Raw genomic sequence first — 21,677 nt, 5'->3', positions numbered from 1 at the left:
ATGTCCCTTCTGAGCCTCTCCTATGGACCAATCAGATTCCAACCCTCATATCACTTGCGTTTACTTCACACAAAATGGTGGCGCCAAGTCCGGACGATCTGATCGATAATCTGATCTATATTGTGATAAAACATGTCTTACATCACGAAATGCATCAAATCACGTGAGCACCTTGATTAAAAACGTGAAAAGATTTGGAAAATATCTGCTGACAATGAGTTGGCGGTGCACATGTTTTGCAAATCCTGCAATCGACCAAAACCTGCTATAGACTGTCTTCCATCCATGTTGTCTACTGTGGCCTCCCTTCTTCCCCACCTGCTGTAGACTCTCTTCTACCCATGTTGTCAACTGTGGCCTTCCTACTGCCCCACCTACTGTAGACTGCCTTCTACCCATGTTGTCTACTGTGGCCTGCTGTAGATTGCCTTCTACCCATGTTGTCTACTGTGGCCTTCCTTCTGCCCCCACCTGCTGTAGACTGTCTTCTACCCATGTTGTCTACTGTGGCCTTCCTTCTTCCCCACCTCCTGGAGACTGTCTTCTACCCATGTTGTCTTCTGTGGCCTTCCTTCTGCCCCCACCTCCTGGAGACTGTCTTCTACCCATGTTGTCTACTGTGGCCTTCCTTCTTCCCCACCTCCTGGAGACTGTCTTCTACCCATGTTGTCTTCTGTGGCCTTCCTTCTGCCCCCACCTGCTGGAGACTGTCTTCTACCCATGTTGTCTACTGTGGCCTTCCTTCTTCCCCACCTACTGTAGACTGTCTTCTACCCATGTTGTCTACTGTGGCCTTCCTTCTTCCCCACCTCCTGGAGACTGTCTTCTACCCACGTTGTCTACTGTGGCCTTCCTTCTTCCCCACCTGCTGTAGACTGTCTTCTACCCATGTTGTCTACTGTGGCCTTCCTTCTTCCCCACCTCCTGGAGACTGTCTTCTACCCATGTTGTCTACTGTGACCTTCCTTCTGCCCCCACCTCCTGGAGACTGTCTTCTACCCATGTTGTCTACTGTGGCCTTCCTTCTTCCCCACCTCCTGGAGACTGTCTTCTACCCACGTTGTCTACTGTGGCCTTCCTTCTTCCCCACCTGCTGTAGACTGTCTTCTACCCATGTTGTCTACTGTGGCCTTCCTTCTTCCCCACCTCCTGGAGACTGTCTTCTACCCATGTTGTTTTCTGTGGCCTTCCTTCTGCCCCCACCTACTGTAGACTGTCTTCTACCCATGTTGTCTACTGTGGCCTTCCTTCTGCCCCCACCTCCTGAAGACTGTCTTCTACCCATGTTGTCTACTGTGGCCTTCCTTCTTCCCCACCTACTGTAGACTGTCTTCTACCCATGTTGTCTACTGTGGCCTTCCTTCTGCCCCCACCTGCTGGAGACTGTCTTCTACCCATGTTGTCTACTGTGGCCTTCCTTCTTCCCCACCTCCTGGAGACTGTCTTCTACCCACGTTGTCTACTGTGGCCTTCCTTCTTCCCCACCTGCTGTAGACTGTCTTCTACCCATGTTGTCTACTGTGGCCTTCCTTCTTCCCCACCTCCTGGAGACTGTCTTCTACCCATGTTGTCTTCTGTGGCCTTCCTTCTGCCCCCACCTACTGTAGACTGTCTTCTACCCATGTTGTCTACTGTGGCCTTCCTTCTTCCCCACCTGCTGTAGACTGTCTTCTACCCATGTTGTCTTCTGTGGCCTTCCTTCTGCCCCCACCTGTTGGAGACTGTCTTCTACCCATGTTGTCTACTGTGGCCTTCCTTCTTCCCCACCTACTGTAGACTGTCTTCTACCCATGTTGTCTACTGTGGCCTTCCTTCTTCCCCACCTGCTGTAGACTGTCTTCTCCCCATGTTGTCTACTGTGGCCTTTCTTCTTCCCCACCTACTGTAGACTGTCTTCTCCCCATGTTGTCTACTGTGGCCTTCCTTCTTCCCCACCTGCTGTCAACTGTCTTCTACCCATGTTGTCTACTGTGGCCTTCCTTCTTCCCCACCTGCTGTCAACTGTCTTCTACCCATGTTGTCTACTGTGACCTTCCTTCTTCCCCACCTGCTGTCAACTGTTTTCTACCCATGTTGTCTACTGTGGCCTTCCTTCTTCCCCACCTGCTGTAGACTGTCTTCTCCCCATGTTGTCTACTGTGGCCTTCCTTCTTCCCCACCTGCTGTCAACTGTCTTCTACCCATGTTGTCTACTGTGGCCTTCCTTCTTCCCCACCTGCTGTCAACTGTCTTCTACCCATGTTGTCTACTGTGACCTTCCTTCTTCCCCACCTGCTGTCAACTGTTTTCTACCCATGTTGTCTACTGTGGCCTTCCTTCTTCCCCACCTGCTGTCAACTGTCTTCTACCCATGTTGTCTACTGTGGCCTTCCTTCTTCCCCACCTCCTGGAGACTGTCTTCTACCCATGTTGTCTACTGTGGCCTTCCTTCTTCCCCACCTGCTTTCAACTGTCTTCTACCCATGTTGTCTACTGTGGCCTTCCTTCTTCCCCACCTCCTGGAGACTGTCTTCACCCATGTTGTCTTCTGTGGCCTTCCTTCTGCCCCCACCTGCTGTAGACTGTCTTCTACCCATGTTGTCTACTGTGGCCTTCCTTCTTCCCCACCTGCTGTAGACTGTCTTCTCCCCATGTTGTCTACTGTGGCCTTCCTTCTTCCCCACCTGCTGTCAACTGTCTTCTACCCATGTTGTCTACTGTGGCCTTCCTTCTTCCCCACCTCCTGGAGACTGTCTTCTCCCCATGTTGTCTACTGTGGCCTTCCTTCTTCCCCACCTGCTGTAGACTGTCTTCTACCCATGTTGTCTACTGTGGCCTTCCTTCTTCCCCACCTACTGTAGACTGTCTTCTACCCATGTTGTCTTCTGTGGCCTTCCTTCTTCCCCACCTGCTGTAGACTGTCTTCTACCCATGTTGTCTACTGTGGCCTTCCTTCTTCCCCACCTGCTGTCAACTGTCTTCTACCCATGTTGTCTACTGTGACCTTCCTTCTTCCCCACCTGCTGTCAACTGTCTTCTACCCATGTTGTCTACTGTGGCCTCCCTTCTGCCCCTCCTGTCTTCTACAACGACTCCATTGTAAGTAGGACAAGGTCATATTCATAGCAGCTAACTAGTGCACTATATTTGATGTAAACACATTTCTGCTAACACTACTGCAAACAAGAACATGGAAGGAATTGAGATGCTGACAAGCTGTTAGGCTGTCCATGATATGCCTGACTTGAGATTGATTGTTACTTCATTATAATTCACCCTGGTGTCACATCATGTATTCATTGTATATTGCCAGGACCTGTAGAGCAAACTACCTGCAACACCCTGACATCAGGGCAGCATGTGGGGCAAACTACATGTAACACTCTGACATCAGGGCAGCATGTGGGGCAAACTACCTGTAACACTCTTATGTCAGGGCAGCATGTGGGGCAAACTACCTGTAACATCCTGACATCGGGGAATAATGTGGGGCAAACTACCTGTAACACTCTTATGTCAGGGCAACATGTGGGGCAAACTACCTGTAACACTCTGACATCAGGGCAGCATGTGGGGCAAACTACATGTAACACTCTGACATCAGGGCAACATGTGGGGCAAACTACCTCTAACAGTGACGTTAGGGCAACATGTAGGGAAAACTACATGTAACACTCTTATGCCAGGGCAGCATGTGGGGCAAACTACCTGTCACATCAGGGCAGCATGTGGGGCAAACTACATGTTACACTCTGACATCAGGGCAACATGTGGGGCAAACTACATGTAACTCTCTTTTGCCAGGGCAACATGTGGGGCAAACTACATGTAACACTCTGACATCAGGGCAACATGTGGGGCAAACTACCTGTAACACTCTTATGTCAGGGCAGCATGTGGGGCAAACTACCTGTAACACCCTGACATCAGGGCAGCATGTGGGGCAAACTACATGTAACACTCTTATGCCAGGGCAACATGTGGGGCAAACTACATGTAACACCCTGACATCAGGGCAGCATGTGGGGCAAACTACATGTAACACCCTGACATCAGGGCAGCATGTGGGGCAAACTACATGTAACACTCTGACATCAGGGCAGCATGTGGGGCAAACTACCTGTAACATCAGGGCAGCATGTGGGGCAAACTACATGTTACACTCTGACATCAGGGCAACATGTGGGGCAAACTACATGTAACTCTCTGACATCGGGGCAGCATGTGGGGCAAACTACATGTAACACTCTTATGCCAGGGCAGCATGTGCTGTGTACACCTCAAACGTCTCACATAGATAGTGTTGCTGTGTACACCTCAAAGGTCTCACGTAGATAGTGTTGCTGTGTACACCTCAAATGTCTCACGTAAATAGTGTTGCTGTGTACACCTCAAATGTCTAACAAAGTTAGTGTTGCTGTGTACACCTCAAAGGTCTCGCATAGTGTTGCTGTGTACACCTCAAAGGTCTCACGTAGATAGTGTTGCTGTGTACACCTTAAATATCTCACGTAGATAGTGTTGCTGTGTACACCTTAAATATCTCACATAGATAGTGTTGCTGTGTACACCTCAAAGGTCTCGCATAGTGTAGCTGTGTACACCTCTAAGGTCTCACATAGATAGTGTTGCTGTGTACACCTCAAAGGTCTCGCATAGTGTAGCTGTGTGCACCTCTAAGGTCTCACATAGATTGTGTTGCTGTGTACACCTCAAATGTCTCACATAGATAGCAGTGTTTGCGTTTACAGCGTCCCATATACAAAAATGCGCACTGAAAAAATAGTACCAAAAAACGAACCTCCACACGTCCCCTTATGCGTTTTTTCATTTTGAGAAAAGTTCACTTCACGCATAACTTATTGTTTTGTTTCGTGTTTCTCTCGCTCCCAAAACCAATGTGATAATGTGTATCCAATTTTCACTGGGTTCCGGTGCTAGCCAGATTTCGGTGTGAACGCAGGAAACTGAGAGGTATCTGATGACGTTTCTCTTCCATGTCGTGTCCGTAATGTCATCGCTGATAGGTTTACAAAACGGAAATAGAAACCTAAGCCAATCGCAGACCTTGTTAACAGTATTTTGTCAATGTCAAGGACTAAGGTCGAAATGGCATTGCCGAAACTTTGTCGAAAGAAAAAATAGGTTTCAAGAAAGTTTGCTTGAAGAGCCAATATACTCTTTCAACACTGTAGGCCAGTACACTGGCCAAGAAGCCTCGAGTCCCCAGACACCGCAGGCTGGTAGACCGGCCAAGTCGTAGTCACATCAAAATAAAGGGTAGATCTATATAATTTTTTTAACCTACCTGTCATATCATTCATTTATTAAATCTATCACATTTCACAATGTCTGAAATACGTATTCCATTTCACTTTATCATTTTTTATCAATAGATTAAATGATTCCCTATTTCCCGCGATGTTATTGAAAACAAAATTCTCGGACACACACTTCGACAACGGGTCCACATCGAACATGTCAAAGAGCAAAATAAAGACGTTCCAATGAATTTTTTAAACCTAGTATACAAAGTAATACATAAAATCAACCAAAATATATCTAAAAGTTGTCAAACTTACAGCTAAGTTATTATTTCAATCTTTTCATGCTATCGCGTGTAGTGTAAATCAAATGACATCTCGGCTTTCGTCGCCTCGATTTCTTGGCTCCAATATGCCTGAAAAAGCTTTGTCACAGCTCCTAACCTAGCACGATACATACACGAAGTTCCATGTTTTTAATATAGATCGCAAATTTCCTGCTTGAAACGTTCAGAATATAAAAAAAACTTTTGTCAAAATCTTTCATTACACATGTGCCAATGCTGTAATTTGATTGACAGCCTTAGGTCATGTACTCTAGTTTGACCAATCACCACCCTCGTAGCAGATATCGGCAAGAAAGCACGTTACAGCTACGAAAAGACTGGGCGAGGTTAGTAGATGAAAAAATAAACTTTCTAATACGAAGCTTCGAAAACGGACGTATTTCTTCATGTTACTGACAGCCGCTGGTATCAAGAAATTGGTGATGATAGATACTATTTACAATTATTTATAAAATACTTTTCCGATGAGGTAAACAATGAAAATAAAAATGAAATATGTAAGTGGATTTTATGTTTGTTTATATTTGACAAAAATCGTCAAATTTTCCCTTCCTTGGTCCTCAATCTGGTCGTTTGAATGTGTAAGCTTACATTTATTTTTATTTACAACTTACTTAAGTTGTAAATGCTTTATTTAAATATTTGATGAACATATGTATAAACAGTAGGATTAGACCTTTCAAATGGTGTATAACATGTAGTTGCAAAGATGTTTTACTAGACTAACATTTACTGACACTTAAAGATTTTAACCACACACTTATTCATGCTCAGAATGGCCTAAAGTTCACCATTTCAGGTCCATATTTATCAAAATTATCAACACTGGATTGTGTTGCTGTGTACACCTCAAAGGTCTCGCATAGAGTTGCTGTGTACACCTCAAAGGTCTCACGTAGATAGTGTTGCTGTGTACACCTCAAATGTCTCACATAGATAGTGTTGCTGTGTACACCTTAAAATGTCCCACATAGATAGTGTTGCTGTGTGCACTTCAAAGGTCTCACATAGTTTTACAATGTACACCTCAAATGTCTCGCATAGATAGTGTTGCTGTGTACACCTCAAATGTCTCACATAGATAGTGTTGCTGTGTACACCTCAAAGGTCTCGCATAGTTTTACAATGTACACCTCAAAGGTCTCACATAGACAGTGTTACAATGTACACCTCAATGTCTCACATAGATAGTTAGGCTGTGTACACCTCTGTGCCTAACTGCCCTGTGTCACATAGACAGTGTAGCTGTGTACACTCATCGCCACCTTTTTACTGTCTACATCTCACTATTGTATCCAAATAATCTATTGCACTTCTGTTTTTGTTTGTAGGAATCAAGTGAGAAAGTGAGAAACTACTCTATACTCAGGCACATTGAAACCTTTAGTTGCTTCACTTCCATATTGACATGTTAATTCATCAGTAAACAAAGAGTTTGGATATATAACTAAGGAGTCCTATTCATAAAGTAGCTGAAACCAAAATCCCTTGCTTTTATTTTTTGTGTCATGTCTGTGACAAGTGGGATGATTGTATGGAGATGTTGGGAGATGTGATTGGAGTGAATGTCAATATTGTGTGAACACCACACAAGCTCACACACACCACAGCGTTACAAACACGATATCATTGTTCATGTTGGCATTGACTAGATTCTCACTTGGTCGTTGGGATTGTTTCTCCTGACATCATTCATATATACTACTCAAAAGAAGTTAAGGATCACCTGATTCTTTCATATTACAATAGTTAATCTCTCATGCCATGACAGATTAACATTACCAATATGAAAGAATCGGGTGATCCTTAACTTCTTTTGAGTAGTATATATATGCTGAAAGCTGTGTTGAAAGTTGATGAACAAAGTTCCAACATGTTCAATAAGTGTCATGAAAGTTTTCTTCGCATGATATGCATAGTTATAGGAACATTATCTTTGTTACTAGAAAACACGCATGATTTGTTGTTTCTTTCAGAATTTGGGCCCCAAATACAAACCTGTATGGCTTATGCTTGCCTAGCATGTGGAGGAATTATGTGTCCATGTTATGTGTGTTACCTGGGGGGCAGTCGTGTTTGTGGGGTGGGCAAGTAGGTGGCACTGTCAGGCCAAGCTGTGTACTTTAACAAACAGACACAATGCAGTTTTCATTCTCCATTGGAACAGGTAGAGCAAGCAAACATTGACAAATGACTCAATTACACAGTTCTTTTGTCCCATAATGATACAGGGGATTCCATGTTTGTCAAATTTAAACTAAAGGATATCGTCTTCCTTTGAGCGTGTTGCCAAACGTTGGTTACTCATGAATGCGTGTAGAGGGTCAACAGGATTAAGGGATGTGGGGTCGTGCTTCAAGCTACAGGTCTTGGCTAACTGAAATTGTGCACTAGTCCTGCTTCAAGCTGGGGGACTGGGCTACCTGAAATTGTGCACTAGTCCTGCTTCAAGCTGGGGGACTGGGCGACCTGAAATTGTGCACTAGTCCTGCTTCAAACTTTGGGACTGGGCTACCTGAAATTGTGCACATGTTCTGCTTCAAGCAGGGGGACTGGGCTACCTAGAGTTGTACACTAGTCCTGCTTCAAGCTGGGAGACTGGGCTACCTGAAATTGTGCACTAGTCCTGCTTCAAACTGGGGGACTTGGCTACCTGGAGTTGTGCACATGTCCTGCTTGAAGCTGGGGGACTGGGCTACCTGGAGTTCAGCACATGTCCTGCTTGAAGCTGGGGGACTGGTCTACCTAGAGTTGTGCACTAGTCCTGCTTCAAGCTAGGGGACAGGGCTACCTGGAGTTGTGCACTAGTCCTGCTTCAATCTGGGGGACTGGGCTACCTGAAATTGTGCACATGTCCTGCTTCAAGCAGGGGGACTGGGCTACCTGGAGTTGTGCACTAGTCCTGCTTCAAGCTGGGGGACTGGGCTACCTAGAGTTGTTCACATATCCTGCTTGAAGCTGGGGGACTGGGCTACCTAGAGTTGTGCACATGTCCTGCTTGAAGCTGGGGGACTTGTCTACCTGAAATTGTGCACATGTTCTGCTTCAAACTGGGGGACTTGGCTACCTGGAGTTGTGCACATGTCCTGCTTGAAGCTGGGGGACTGGGCTACCTGAAATTGTGCACTAGTCCTGCTTCAAGCCTGGGGACTGGGCTACCTGAAATTGTGCACTAGTCCTGCTTCAAGCTGGGGGACTGGGCTACCTGAAATTGTGCACTAGTCCTGCTTGAAGCTGGGGGACTGGGCGACCTGGAGTTGTGCACATGTCCTGCTTGAAGCTGGGGGACTGGGCTACCTGGAGTTGTGCACATGTCCTGCTTGAAGCTGGGGGACTGGTCTACCTGGAGGTGTGCACTAGTCCTGCTTCAAGCTGGGGGACTGGGCTACCTGAAATTGTGCACTAGTCCTGCTTGAAGCTGGGGGACTGGGCGACCTGGAGTTGTGCACATGTCCTGCTTGAAGCTGGGGGACTGGGCTACCTGGAGTTGTGCACTAGTCCTGCTTCAAGCTAGGGGACAGGGCTACCTGGAGTTGTGCACTAGTCCTGCTTCAATCTGGGGGACTGGGCTACCTGAAATTGTGCACTAGTCCTGCTTCAATCTGGGGGACTGGGCTACCTAAAGTTGTGCACTAGTCCTGCTTGAAGCTGGGGGACTGGGCTACCTAGAGTTGTTCACATGTCCTGCTTGAAGCTGGGGGACTGGGCTACCTAGAGTTGTTCACATGTCCTGCTTGAAGCTGGGGGACTGGGCTACCTAGAGTTGTTCACATGTCCTGCTTGAAGCTGGGGGACTTGGCTACCTAGAGTTGTGCACATGTCCTGCTTGAAGCTGGGGGACTGGGCTACCTAGAGTTGTGCACATGTCCTGCTTGAAGCTGGGGGACTGGGCTACCTAGAGTTGTTCACATGTCCTGCTTGAAGCTGGGTGACTTGTCTACCTGAAATTTTGCACTAGTCCTGCTTGAAGCTGGGGGACTGGTCTACCTGGAGTTGTGCACTAGTCCTGCTTGAAGCTGGGGGACTGGTCTACCTGGAGTTGTGCACTAGTCCTGCTTGAAGCTGGGGGACTGGGCTACCTGAAATTGTGCACATGTCCTGCTTCAAACTGGGGGACTTGGCTACCTGGAGTTGTGCACATGTCCTGCTTCAAGCTGGGGGACTGGGCTACCTGGAGTTGTGCACATGTCCTGCATCAAGCAGGGAGACTGGGCTACCTAAAGTTGTGCACTAGTCCTGCTTGAAGCTGGGGGACTTGGCTACCTAGAGTTGTTCACATGTCCTGCTTGAAGCTGGGGGACTGGGCTACCTAGAGTTGTGCACATGTCCTGCTTGAAGCTGGGGGACTTGGCTACCTAGAGTTGTGCACATGTCCTGCTTGAAGCTGGGGGACTTGTCTACCTGAAATTGTGCACTAGTCCTGCTTGAAGCTGGGGGACTGGGCTACCTGGAGTTGTGCACTAGTCCTGCTTCAAACTGGGGGACTGGGCTACCTGAAATTGTACACATGTCCTGCTTGAAGCTTCGGGGACTGGGCTACGTAGAGTTGTGCACATGTCCTGCTTGAAGCTGGGGGACTGGTAAACCTGGAGGTGTGCACATGTCCTGCTTGAAGCTGGGGGACTGGGCTACCTGGAGTTGTGCACATGTCCTGCTTCAAGCTGGGGGACTGGGCTACATGAAATTGTGCCCTAGTCCTGCTTCAAGCTGGGGGACTTGTCTACCTGAAATTGTGCACACGTCCTGCTTGAAGCTGGGGGACTGGTCTACCTGGAGTTGTGCACATGTCCTGCTTCAACTGGGGGACTGGGCTACCAGGAGTTGTGCACATGTCCTGCTTCAAGCTGGGGGACCTGGCTACCTGAAATTGTGCCCTAGCCCTGCTTCAAACTGGGGGACTTGGCTACCTGGAGTTGTGCACATGTCCTGCTTCAAGCTGGGGGACTGGTCTACCTGGAGGTGTGCACATGTCCTGCTTGAAGCTGGGGGACTGGGCTACCTGGAGTTGTGCACGAGTGCTGCTTGAAGCTGGGGGACTGGGCTACCTGGAGTTGTGCACTAGTCCTGCTTCAAGCTAGGGAACAGGGCTACCTGGAGTTGTGCACGTCCTGCTTCAAGCTGGGGGACTGGGCTACCTGGAGTGGTGCACCAGTCCTGCTTCAAGCTGGGGAACCGGGCTACCTGGAGTTGTGCACTAGTCCTGCTTCAAGCTTGGGGACTGGGCTACCTGGAGTTGGGCACATGTCCTGCTTCAAACTGGGGGACTTGGCTACCTGGAGTTGTGCACATGTTCTGCTTGAAGCTGGGGGACTGGTCTACCCGGAGTTGTGCACATGTCCTGCTTGAAGCTGGGGGACTGGGCTACCTGGAGTTGTGCACTAGTCCTGCTTCAAGCTGGGGGACTTGGCTACCTGGAGTTGTGCACTAGTCCTGCTTCAATCTCAGGGACTGGGCTACCTGAAATTGTTCACATGTCCTGCTTGAAGCTTCGGGGACTGGGCTACGTAGAGTTGTGCACATGTCCTGCTTGAAGCTGGGGGACTGGTAAACCTGGAGTTGTGCACATGTCCTGCTTGAAGCTGGGGGACTGGGCTACCTGGAGTTGTGCACTAGTCCTGCTTCAAGCTGGGGGACTTGGCTACCTGGAGTTGTGCACTAGTCCTGCTTCAATCTCGGGGACTGGGCTACCTGAAATTGTTCACATGTCCTGCTTGAAGCTGGGGGACTGGGCTACATGAAATTGTGCCCTATACCTGCTTCAAACTGGAGGACTTGGCTACCTGAAATTGTGCACATGTCCTGCTTGAGGCTGGGGGACTGGGCTACCTGGAGTTGTGCACATGTCCTGCTTGAAGCTGGGTGACCGTTCTACCTGGAGGTGTGCACATGTCCTGCTTGAAGCTGGGGGACTGGGCTACCTGGAGTTGTGCACATGTCCTGCTTCAAGCTGGGGAACCGGGCTACCTGGAGTTGTGCACATGTCCTGCTTCAAGCTGGGGGACTGGGCTACCAGGAGTTGTGCACATGTCCTGCTTCAAGCTGGGGGACTGGTCTACCTGGAGTTGTTCACATGTCCTGCTTCAAGCTGGGGGACTGGGCTACCAGGAGTTGTGCACATGTCCTGCTTCAAGCTGGGGGACTGGTCTACCTGGAGTTGTGCACATGTCCTGCTTTAAGCTGGGGGACTGGTCTACCAGGAGTTGTGCACATGTCTTGCTTGAAGCTGGGGGACTGGGCTACCAGGAGTTGTTCACTAGTCCTGCTTCCACCTGGGGACATGGGGTTCAATGTGTTGCTATGATGTTACAAGACCTCCCTCACTGTTTCCAGAAAGATTAGCCTAGCAGAAGTCTACTATTGGGGTGATCGGGATAAGGAATATCACATGTCAGAGCAGGACTGGATACACATGAATCATTGAAGAACTGTGGGGGACTGGATACACATGAAACATTGAAGCACTATGGGGGACTGGATACACATGAATCATTAAAGCACTATGGGGACTAGATACACATGAATCATTGAAGCACTATGGGAGACTAGATACACATGAATCATTGAAGAACTGTGGGGGACTAGATACACATGAATCATTGAAGAACTGTGGGGGACTAGATACACATGAATTATTAAAGCACTGTGGGGACTGGATACACATGATTTATTGAAGCACTATGGGGGACTGGATACACATGAATCATTGAAGAACTGTGGGGGACTGGATACACATGAATCATTGAAGAACTGTGGGGGGACTGGATACACATGAATCATTGAAGCACTATGGGGACTACATACAAGTGAATCATTGAAGCACTTTTTGGGACTAGATACACATGAATCATTGAAGCACTATTTGGGACTAGATACACATGAATCATTGAAGAACTGTGGGGGACTGGATACACATGAATCATTGAAGAACTGTGGGGGACTAGATACACATGAATCATTAAAGCACTATGGGGGACTAGATACACATGTGAAGCACTATGGGGACTAGATACACATGAAACATTGAAGCACTTTTGGGGACTGGATACACATGAATCATTAAAGCACTATTGGGACTGGATACAAATGAATCATTAAAGCACTGGGGGGACTGGATACACATGAATCATTGAAGCAGCGCAGGACTTGATACACATGAATCATTGAAGCACTGTGGGGGACTGGATATAGATAGATCATAGTAGCAGCGCAGGACTGGATACACATGAATCATTGAAGCACTGCAGGACTCGGTACACCTAAATCATTGAATGAGTGTGAGACCTTATACACTTTAAGCAGTGCATGACTGGTTACAGACTAATCATTGAACCACTGCAGGACTCTGTACACCTCAAATCACCTGAGTGTGGGACCTTATATGCATATGAATCATTGTAGCACTGTGGGACTGGATACACATGAATCTTTGAAGCACTGAAAGACTTATTACTTTTACTCTTATTACTTTTGTTCTTCCAGGTACATATATATGTTTTCTGCCGCATAGCATTTTGTTCACCTGATGAAGGAGTATGTATATACTCCGAAATGTAGTGTTCTTCATAATAAAAAAGGTTGACATCCACAAAATTCTCTTCCTTACATGTATCACTTCTAAATGCCTTTCAAACACTTGAATACATAGGAATCATTAAAGCACTGTGGGAGACTGGATACACCTGAATTTTTGAAGCAGTGTGATGGGATATACATGAATCTTTGAAGTAGTGCAGGACGGGGTACACATGGATCATTAAGCACTGCATCTTTGAAGCAGGACACATTAGGAATCATTGTCCTGAAACATAATCCAGAAGCAGTAACTGACATTGCTCTGTGGCATAGTATTGCCCATTGGTAGTCTAACTTCAATGCAGATACTATATCATGATTATCCCCTTAGCATGCTTACTGCTTTGGTTGGGGTGAGCCAAAATGTTTTCACTATTAAACTTTGAGTAAAAAATTGTCAGTATTCATTAGGTCCCTTTATATCTTCAGACGCATCAAATTCTGATCTGTTGTCACTGTTCTGGGTACCCATCTTGCGGCCATCTTTCTCATGTGGAATGTGTCAGTTAAGATGGTCTGTACTGAGCCCATACTGTCAGTGGTATGCTAATTGTCAGTCAGCAATAACCATGAGGTAGACAGCCTCAACTTTGGGTATCTCTCAGATGACCAGTCCAAGGTTCATCTTCTGTGCTACATTGGCCTTAAATATCGAGAGCAGTCATCCCAAAGCATGCTTTTTATATCTTTGTGTTTTCTTTGGTGACATGCAATTTTTATGAAGCTCATTTATGAGTTTTCTCTATTTTTGCATATTTTCATATACTTTCTTCAAGACAACTATACATGTTTTATGCAGACTTGACATGACAAATATGTGAATTTACTACAATTGAACAATAATTGTAAAGAATACTATCATTTGTTAGATTAGATACATGAAAAGCTAGTGATATTTTGTAAATAAACATGGCACAGAAAATGTATAACATAAAAAATCAAATAATTTTTCAAAATTTAAATAGTATAATAGCAACCCTGACTTTTGTGTTGTAGGCTTGAAATTTAGGGCAGCTTGTGTTTGCGGTGTAGGTTCTAACACCGTTATAAAGCAAGTGATATTACTTGATAACGGTGTTAGAACCTACACCGAAACGTCGTTCTTAATGGTAATAAAGAAGTTGTTCATCCATAAATTCTTATCCTTACTTACTTACTGCAGTATGCATGTTGGAGAAAAATGTGTTCATTAATCTCCAGACTAGGAGATCTCAACAGTAGACTTGTCCATTGAAGATATAGATGTCAGATTTTCTTGTACAGTACGTGTTTGTTTTGTTTATCAGGTGACCCATCGCATGACAGGCCAGGTGATGGTCCTCAAGATGAACAAGCAAGAGAGCAATCGGGCCAACGTCCTGCGAGAGGTCCAGCTGATGAACCGTCTCGCTCATCGTAACATACTCAGGTAAGCCACACTCAACCCCCAGTCCTTCCAAGCCTTTCTCTCCAACCAATGTACATCAGTAAGCCTTTCTGTCCAACCAATGTACACAGATAAGTCTCTCTCACCAACCAATGTACATCAGTAAGCCTTTCTCTCCAACCAATGTACATCAGTAAGCCTTTCTCTCCAACCAATGTACACAGATAAGTCTCTCTCACAAACCAATGTGCATCAGTAAGCCTTTCTCTCCAACCAATGTGCATCACTCAGCCTTTCTCTCCAACCAATGTACATCAGTAAGCCTTTCTCTCCAACCAATGTCCATCACTCAGCCTTTCTCCCCAACCAATGTGCATCAGTAAGCCTTTCTCTCCAACCAATGTACATCACTCAGCCTTTCTCCCCAACCAATGTGCATCAGTATGCCTTTCTCACCAACCAATGTACATCAGTAAGCCTCTCTCACCAACCAATGTACATCAGTAAGCCTTTCTCTCCAACCAATGTACACAGATAAGTCTCTCTCACAAACCAATGTGCATCACTCAGCCTTTCTCACCAACCAATGTACATCAGTAAGCCTCTCTCACCAACCAATGTACATCAGTAAGCCTTTCTCTCCAACCAATGTACATCAGTAAGCCTTTCTCTCCAACCAATGTGCATCACTCAGCCTTTCTCTCCAACCAATGTACATCAGTAAGCCTTTCTCTCCAACCAATGTCCATCACTCAGCCTTTCTCCCCAACCAATGTGCATCAGTAAGCCTTTCTCTCCAACCAATGTACATCACTCAGCCTTTCTCCCAAACCAATGTACACAGATAAGTCTCTCTCACTAACCAATGTACATCAGTAAGTCTCTCTCACCAACCAATGTGCATCAGTAAGCCTTTCTCACCAATCAATGTACATCAGTAAGCTTTTCTCACTAACCAATGTACATCAGTAAGCCTTTCTCTCCAACCAATGTACATCAGTAAGCCTTTCTCACCAACCAATGTCCATCAGTTAGCCTTTCTCTCCAACTAATGTGCATCAGTAAGCCTTTCTCATCAACCAATGTTCACAGATAAGTCTCTCTCACCAACCAATGTACATCAGTAAGCCTTTCTCTCCAACCAGTGTACATCAGTAAGTCTTTCTTACCAACCAATGTACATCAGTAAGCCTTTCTCTCCAACCAATGTACATCAGTAAGTCTTTCTCTCCAACCAATGTACATCAGTAAGCCTTTATCTCCAACCAATGTACATCAGTAAGCCTTTCTCACCAACCAATGTCCATCAGTAAGCCTTTCTCCCCAACCAATGTACATCACTCAGCCTTTCTCTCCAACCAATGTACATCAGTAAGCCTTTCTCACCAACCAATGTACATCAGTAAGTCTTTCTCTCCAACCAATGTACATCAGTAAGCCTTTCTCTCCAACCAATGCGCATCAGTAAGCCTTTCTCTCCAACCAATGCGCATCAGTAAGCCTTTCTCTCCAACCAATGTACACAGATAAGTCTCTCTCACCAACCAATGTACATCAGTAAGCCTTTCTCTCCAACCAATGTACATCAGTAAGCCTTTCTCACCAACCAATGTCCATCAGTAAGCCTTTCTCCCCAACCAATGTACATCACTCAGCCTTTCTCTCCAACCAATGTACATCACTCAGCCTTTCTCTCCAACCAATGTACATCAGTAAGCCTTTCTCACCAACCAAAGTCCATCAGTAAGCCTTTCTCCCCAACCAATGTTCACAGATAAGTCTCTCTCACCAACCATATACAACAGTAAGCCTTTCTCCCCAACCAATGTCCATCACTCAGCCTTTCTCTCCAACCAAAGTCCATCAGTAAGCCTTTCTCTCGAACCAATGTCCATCACTCAGCCTTTCTCTCCAACCAATGTACATCAGTAAGCCTTTCTCTCCACCCAATGTACATCAGTAAGCCTTTCTCTCCAACCAATGTCGACACTCAGCCTTTCTCTCACCAACCAATGTACATCAGTAAGCCTTTCTCTCCAACCAATGTACATCACTCAGCCTTTCTCACCAACCAATGTACATCAGTAAGCCTTTCTCCCCAACCAATGTCCATCACTCAGCCTTTCTCTCCAGCCAAAGTCCATCAGTAAGCCTTTCTCTCCAACCAATGTCCATCACTCAGCCTTTCTCTCCAACCAATGTACATCACTCAGCCTTTCTCTCCCCAACCAATGTACATCAGTAAGCCTTTCTCTCCAACCAATGTACATCACTCAGCCTTTCTCACCAACCAGTGTGCATCAGTAAGCCTTTCTCTCCAACCAATGTACATCACTCAGCCTTTCTCTCCAACCAATGTACATCAGTAAGCCTTTCTCTCCAACCAATGTACATCACTCAGCCTTTCTCTCCAACCAATGTGCATCAGTAAGCCTTTCTCAACAACCAATGTTCACAGATAAGTCTCTCTCACCAACCAATGTACATCAGTAAGTCTTTCTCTCCAACTAATGTACACAGATTAGTCTCTCTCACCAACCAATGTACATCAGTAAGCCTTTCTCACCAACCAATGTCCATCAGTAAGCCTTTCTCTCCAACTTATGTGCATCAGTAAGCCTTTCTCACCAACCAATGTTCACAGGTAAGTCTCTCTCACCAACCAATGTACATCAGTAAGCCTTTCTCCCCAACCAATGTCCATCAGTAAGCCTTTCTTACCAACCAATGTACATCAGTAAGCCTTTCTCTCCAACCAATGTACATCAGTAAGCCTTTCTCTCCAACCAATGTACATCAGTAAGCCTTTCTCTCCAACCAATGTACATCACTCAGCCTTTCTCTCACCAACCAATGTACATCAGTAAGCTTTTCTCTCCAACCAATGTACATCACTCAGCCTTTCTCACCAACCAATGTACAGTAAACTACAGTTATAACGAACACGCTTATATCGAACTTACTTTTTGGTCCCGACTACTTGCTGTAGTCAAGCTGTATATGTACTTATAACGAACTACGGTTATAACGAACTAAAATTAGTAGTCCCTTTGAGTTCGTTATAACCGTAGTTTACTGTACATCAGTAAGCCTTTCTCACCAACCAATGTACACAGATAAGTCTCTCTCACCAACCAGTGTACATCAGTAAGTCTTTCTCTCCAACCAATGTACACAGATAAGTCTCTCTCACCAACCAATGTACATCAGTAAGCCTTTCTCTCCAACCAATGTACACAGATAAGTGTCTCTCACGAACCAATGTACATCAGTAAGTCTTTCTCTCCAACCAATGTACACAGATAAGTCTCTCTCACCAACCAATGTACATCAGTAAGCCTTTCTCTCCAACCAATGTACACAGATAAGTGTCTCTCACCAACCAATGTACATCAGTAAGCCTTTCTCTCCAACCAATGTACATCACTCAGCCTTTCTCTCCAACCAATGTACATCAGTAAACCTTTCTCTCCAACCAATGTACATCAGTAAGCCTTTCTCACCAACCAATGTACACAGATAAGTCTCTCTCACCAACCAATGTACATCATGAAGTCTTTCTCTCCAACCAATGTACAGAGATAAGTCTCTCTCACCAACCAATGTACATCAGTAAGCCTTTCTCTCCAACCAATGTACACAGATAAGTCTCTCTCACCAACCAATGTACATCAGTAAGCCTTTCTCTCCAACCAATGTACACAGATAAGTCTCTCTCTCCAACCAATGTACATCACTCAGCCTTTCTCTCCAACCAATGTACATCAGTAAGCCTTTCTCTCCATCCAATGTACATCAGTAAGCCTTTCTCACCAACCAATGTACACAGATAAGTCACTTATAAGCCACAGGTACAGTGGGTGTCGGGTATTACTGAACAGCTACCACTATATCTTAATTTGTGGCAGTTGTGCATGAAGTTTTTCATACTAGCCACAAAGAGAAACACAAATACAGATGAAAAACACAGTAATTAGTAAAATGAATTGTGTGTGCTGTGTTTTTTTACGTCATTGGTTTCGGCATGGCCAGGTGCAACATGTTTGTGCATGTCACCTCAATACACTACGTGAAGCACATGAATGTCAAAAACTGCAGTCGTTGTGGGAAGCTTACTGTAAAACGTGAAAATTAATGCGTCTCCAAAAGAATGCGACCGCTGGCCCCTAGCCAAAAATGCGACTCAATATGAATGCGACACCCCCTCCTCTCAAGCATCAGTGGATTTCTATCTAAACAAAATGTCCTCTGTCAGGTTTACAGGAGAAACCTCACCTTAATCCAACCTTACATTAATCCAATCACACACCACATAGCACCGCTTATTAGCGCTGGGTAGAGTACTTCAGCTTAAAGAATCGTGTTGGGTGGCGTCTGTCTGGACTTGCAGGTGTGATCAGTGATGACGCTTGTACTTGTAACAAGTGCTGCTCAATAAATAGTGATGTGGAATACATAGTTGTTTGTTTTCAGCATATGTCTAAGTTGGTATTTTTGCTATCCAAAATGTCTTATTGTTGATATAAATGCGATGTTTAATAATGCGAGGAAAGACCACACGCATTTTTTGCATTTAATTCACGCTCGCGTTAATTTCAAGATTTACAGTATTTGTTTGACGTTTAATTGTTCAACGTCATGGTGGCTGCACATTTCCATTGCCACCAAAACATCATTTAAGCACTGTTGAGACGTTATCAGAACAATAATGAAGTTGCCCACGTGCAGGACGTCCACACATCACAACCAAGACAGGACAGATGGATACAGGTGATCCATCTACAGAACAGGTTCCAGACTGCAGTGACCACTGCTCAGGCCATTCCAGGAATTTGGCGTATCCACCCCAACACAGTCAGGAACCACTTACATCATGATGGGATACAGCCGCATCGTCCTGCCATATGACCTATCCTGAACAAAACAGATTTAACATTTAAATTGCGAGGGAGGTCAGGGTATCGACAGACATCTTGGGAAGCATTATGCTCAAGCCTGTGTCATGGAGAGGGATCGCTTTGGGGGTGGTTCCGTGATGATTTGGGGTGGGATAAGTGTGCGTCAAAAAACCCTTGTAGTTGTTGTTCAGGGCAATCTGACATGTGTGGGCTACAGAGATCAGATTCTCAGACCAGTGGCCCTTCTGTTTCTTCAACGTCACTGCCCAGGTTTGACGTTCAAACAGGATAATGCCCGTCCTTAGGACGGCTAAGGTTGCTATGGCTCTTCTTCAACAGCATAATGTTCAAGTACTGGCTTGGCCTGCAAATTCCCCAGATGTCTCCCCTATTGAGCATGTGTGGGATTAAAATGGAGCGACGTCTACGGCATGAACCAAATCTACCAGATAACGTTTGTGAATTGGCAGCAGAGTTGCAGAGAATATGGCAAGCGATTCCACAAACCTTCCATGCCCATTTCATAGATTCTCTGTGCGGCGATGCAAAACTGTTATGGCTGCTCACAGTGGGCATACCTGTAACATTGTTGCTTGACACCTGCCTTGCATTTGGACCCGTAACAGTAATGTCATGAACATTAAACATGCTGTTCTGCCGTCTCCTAATGATCTCAATATCCACCTAGTAAAGTTTACATGGAATCTTTTCATTTTAACAATGCAGGGTGCATAGAAGAACAGACTTTTTTAGTGTTAAAACTTTGTACAATGTAGATATAGCATAAATTAATAATGATAAAATTGTTTATTAAAATGTAGGTAGGACCCATTTTGCCTACAAAGAATGAATGAATGAATGAGTTTCTTTATTTCCTCCAGAGTTGAATCCGAAGATTTTACATGGGCAAATACATTATTTACAATACATCAATGAAATTACTTGACTATATACAATGAAATCATGTTTTACACTGCTATGAATAAATAATTTACAATGTACATTTTGAGAGCAGTAAGGTGTCTAGTAGATATACATAAGGTGTTTCTTTAAATTCCATATGAAGTGGCAGAAAGACATTATGATGCTTTGCCAAGTATCGTAATCAAGTTCGTTAGTCAAGTCATGGACATCTGCACCAAGAAAGAATGAAAGCATATCATCATCTTCAAGCACATCTATTTTCACGTATACATCTACATCAAGTTTATCAATCAGGCATGAGAAGAAATTTTTTCTGTCAGGCATAAACATTTCACAGTGTAAAATAATATGGCAATTATAGTCATAGCAATGTCTATTACAATGGTTACATTCTTTCGACACTTTTGCTCTTGATCCGATTTTAATACAAAGTTGCAGGGGTTGTCTTAGATGTGGATAGAGATACATTACATTATAAAGAACATGCATTTGTAAACGTTTATGAATTTTATGGTATCGTGAAAGAAAGTCTCTCTCTCCAGATGTACTGTTCATTCTCTGATAGACGTCTGATTACAAGAGCTCGCCAAGCCGATTTAGTTGGGAATGAACCGCTATCAGTATATCCCTTTATATAGTTATCCAAATGGTATTTTTTACAGTGTATAGAAGGATGTTGCATATGCTTACTGGACAGCTAATATTGACAATAGCGTTGATAGCAATGTGAGCACAAGATAGGTCTTTTGTTATTGAGTTACAATCGTTCTTGCAGAGCCTTCCTAATAATTGTAGTCTACATTTATCAATGTAGCCATTCATTGACCACATTCCCAAGTTAGAAATAGACGAATCAGTTGGATGTCTTTTACCAAATCCTTGTATATGACAGGCAAAGGAACGTTGTGTACATTCAATCATTTCAAGTTCTTTACCGTATAAGGCTGGTAACAATTCACATCCATAATAGCTTGTAGATAAAATCATTCTTTTCCATATATTGACACATGCAACTGGGTGGAGGTCGGAATCGTTGAGGCCGAGTGATCGTAGTGAATTAACACATTTTCTTGCTTTTGAGCAACATGTCATGATTCTTTCTTTACAGGATAAATTACTGTTTAGTCGGAAGTGTCAATTATTGCATCGCCAAACTTGTAGGTTACTTTATTATGACGCTGGCGTGTTTTGCAGAATACAAGTGAATTACTCTTGGAGGCATTATAGGTGAGTCTCCATTTGTTGGCATAATAACGTCTGTACATCCGTATGTCTGTCCGTACGTCCCACCTGTTTGTTGCCGCGATATCTCAAGAACTAAACACTG

The 21,677-nt window shown here is 44.9% G+C and overlaps 1 protein-coding gene across 1 annotated transcript in view; it reads left to right on the top strand.

The window, feature by feature from the left end:
* Positions 1–21,677, top strand: part of LOC124125523 (dual specificity testis-specific protein kinase 2-like) — a 59,260-nt gene that overhangs the window by 8,316 nt on the left and 29,267 nt on the right. The window contains exon 2 of the mRNA XM_046488850.2: positions 14,449–14,570. Within this exon, the coding sequence (XP_046344806.1) occupies positions 14,449–14,570 (122 nt within the window). The remainder of the gene's footprint in view (positions 1–14,448; positions 14,571–21,677) is intronic.

The sequence above is a fragment of the Haliotis rufescens genome, unplaced genomic scaffold (assembly GCF_023055435.1).
Source record: "Haliotis rufescens isolate VD_foot unplaced genomic scaffold, xgHalRufe1.0.p SCAF_2, whole genome shotgun sequence".
NCBI classification, from domain to species: Eukaryota; Metazoa; Mollusca; class Gastropoda; order Lepetellida; family Haliotidae; genus Haliotis; species Haliotis rufescens.
This window is presented reverse-complemented; position numbering and strand designations above follow the sequence as displayed.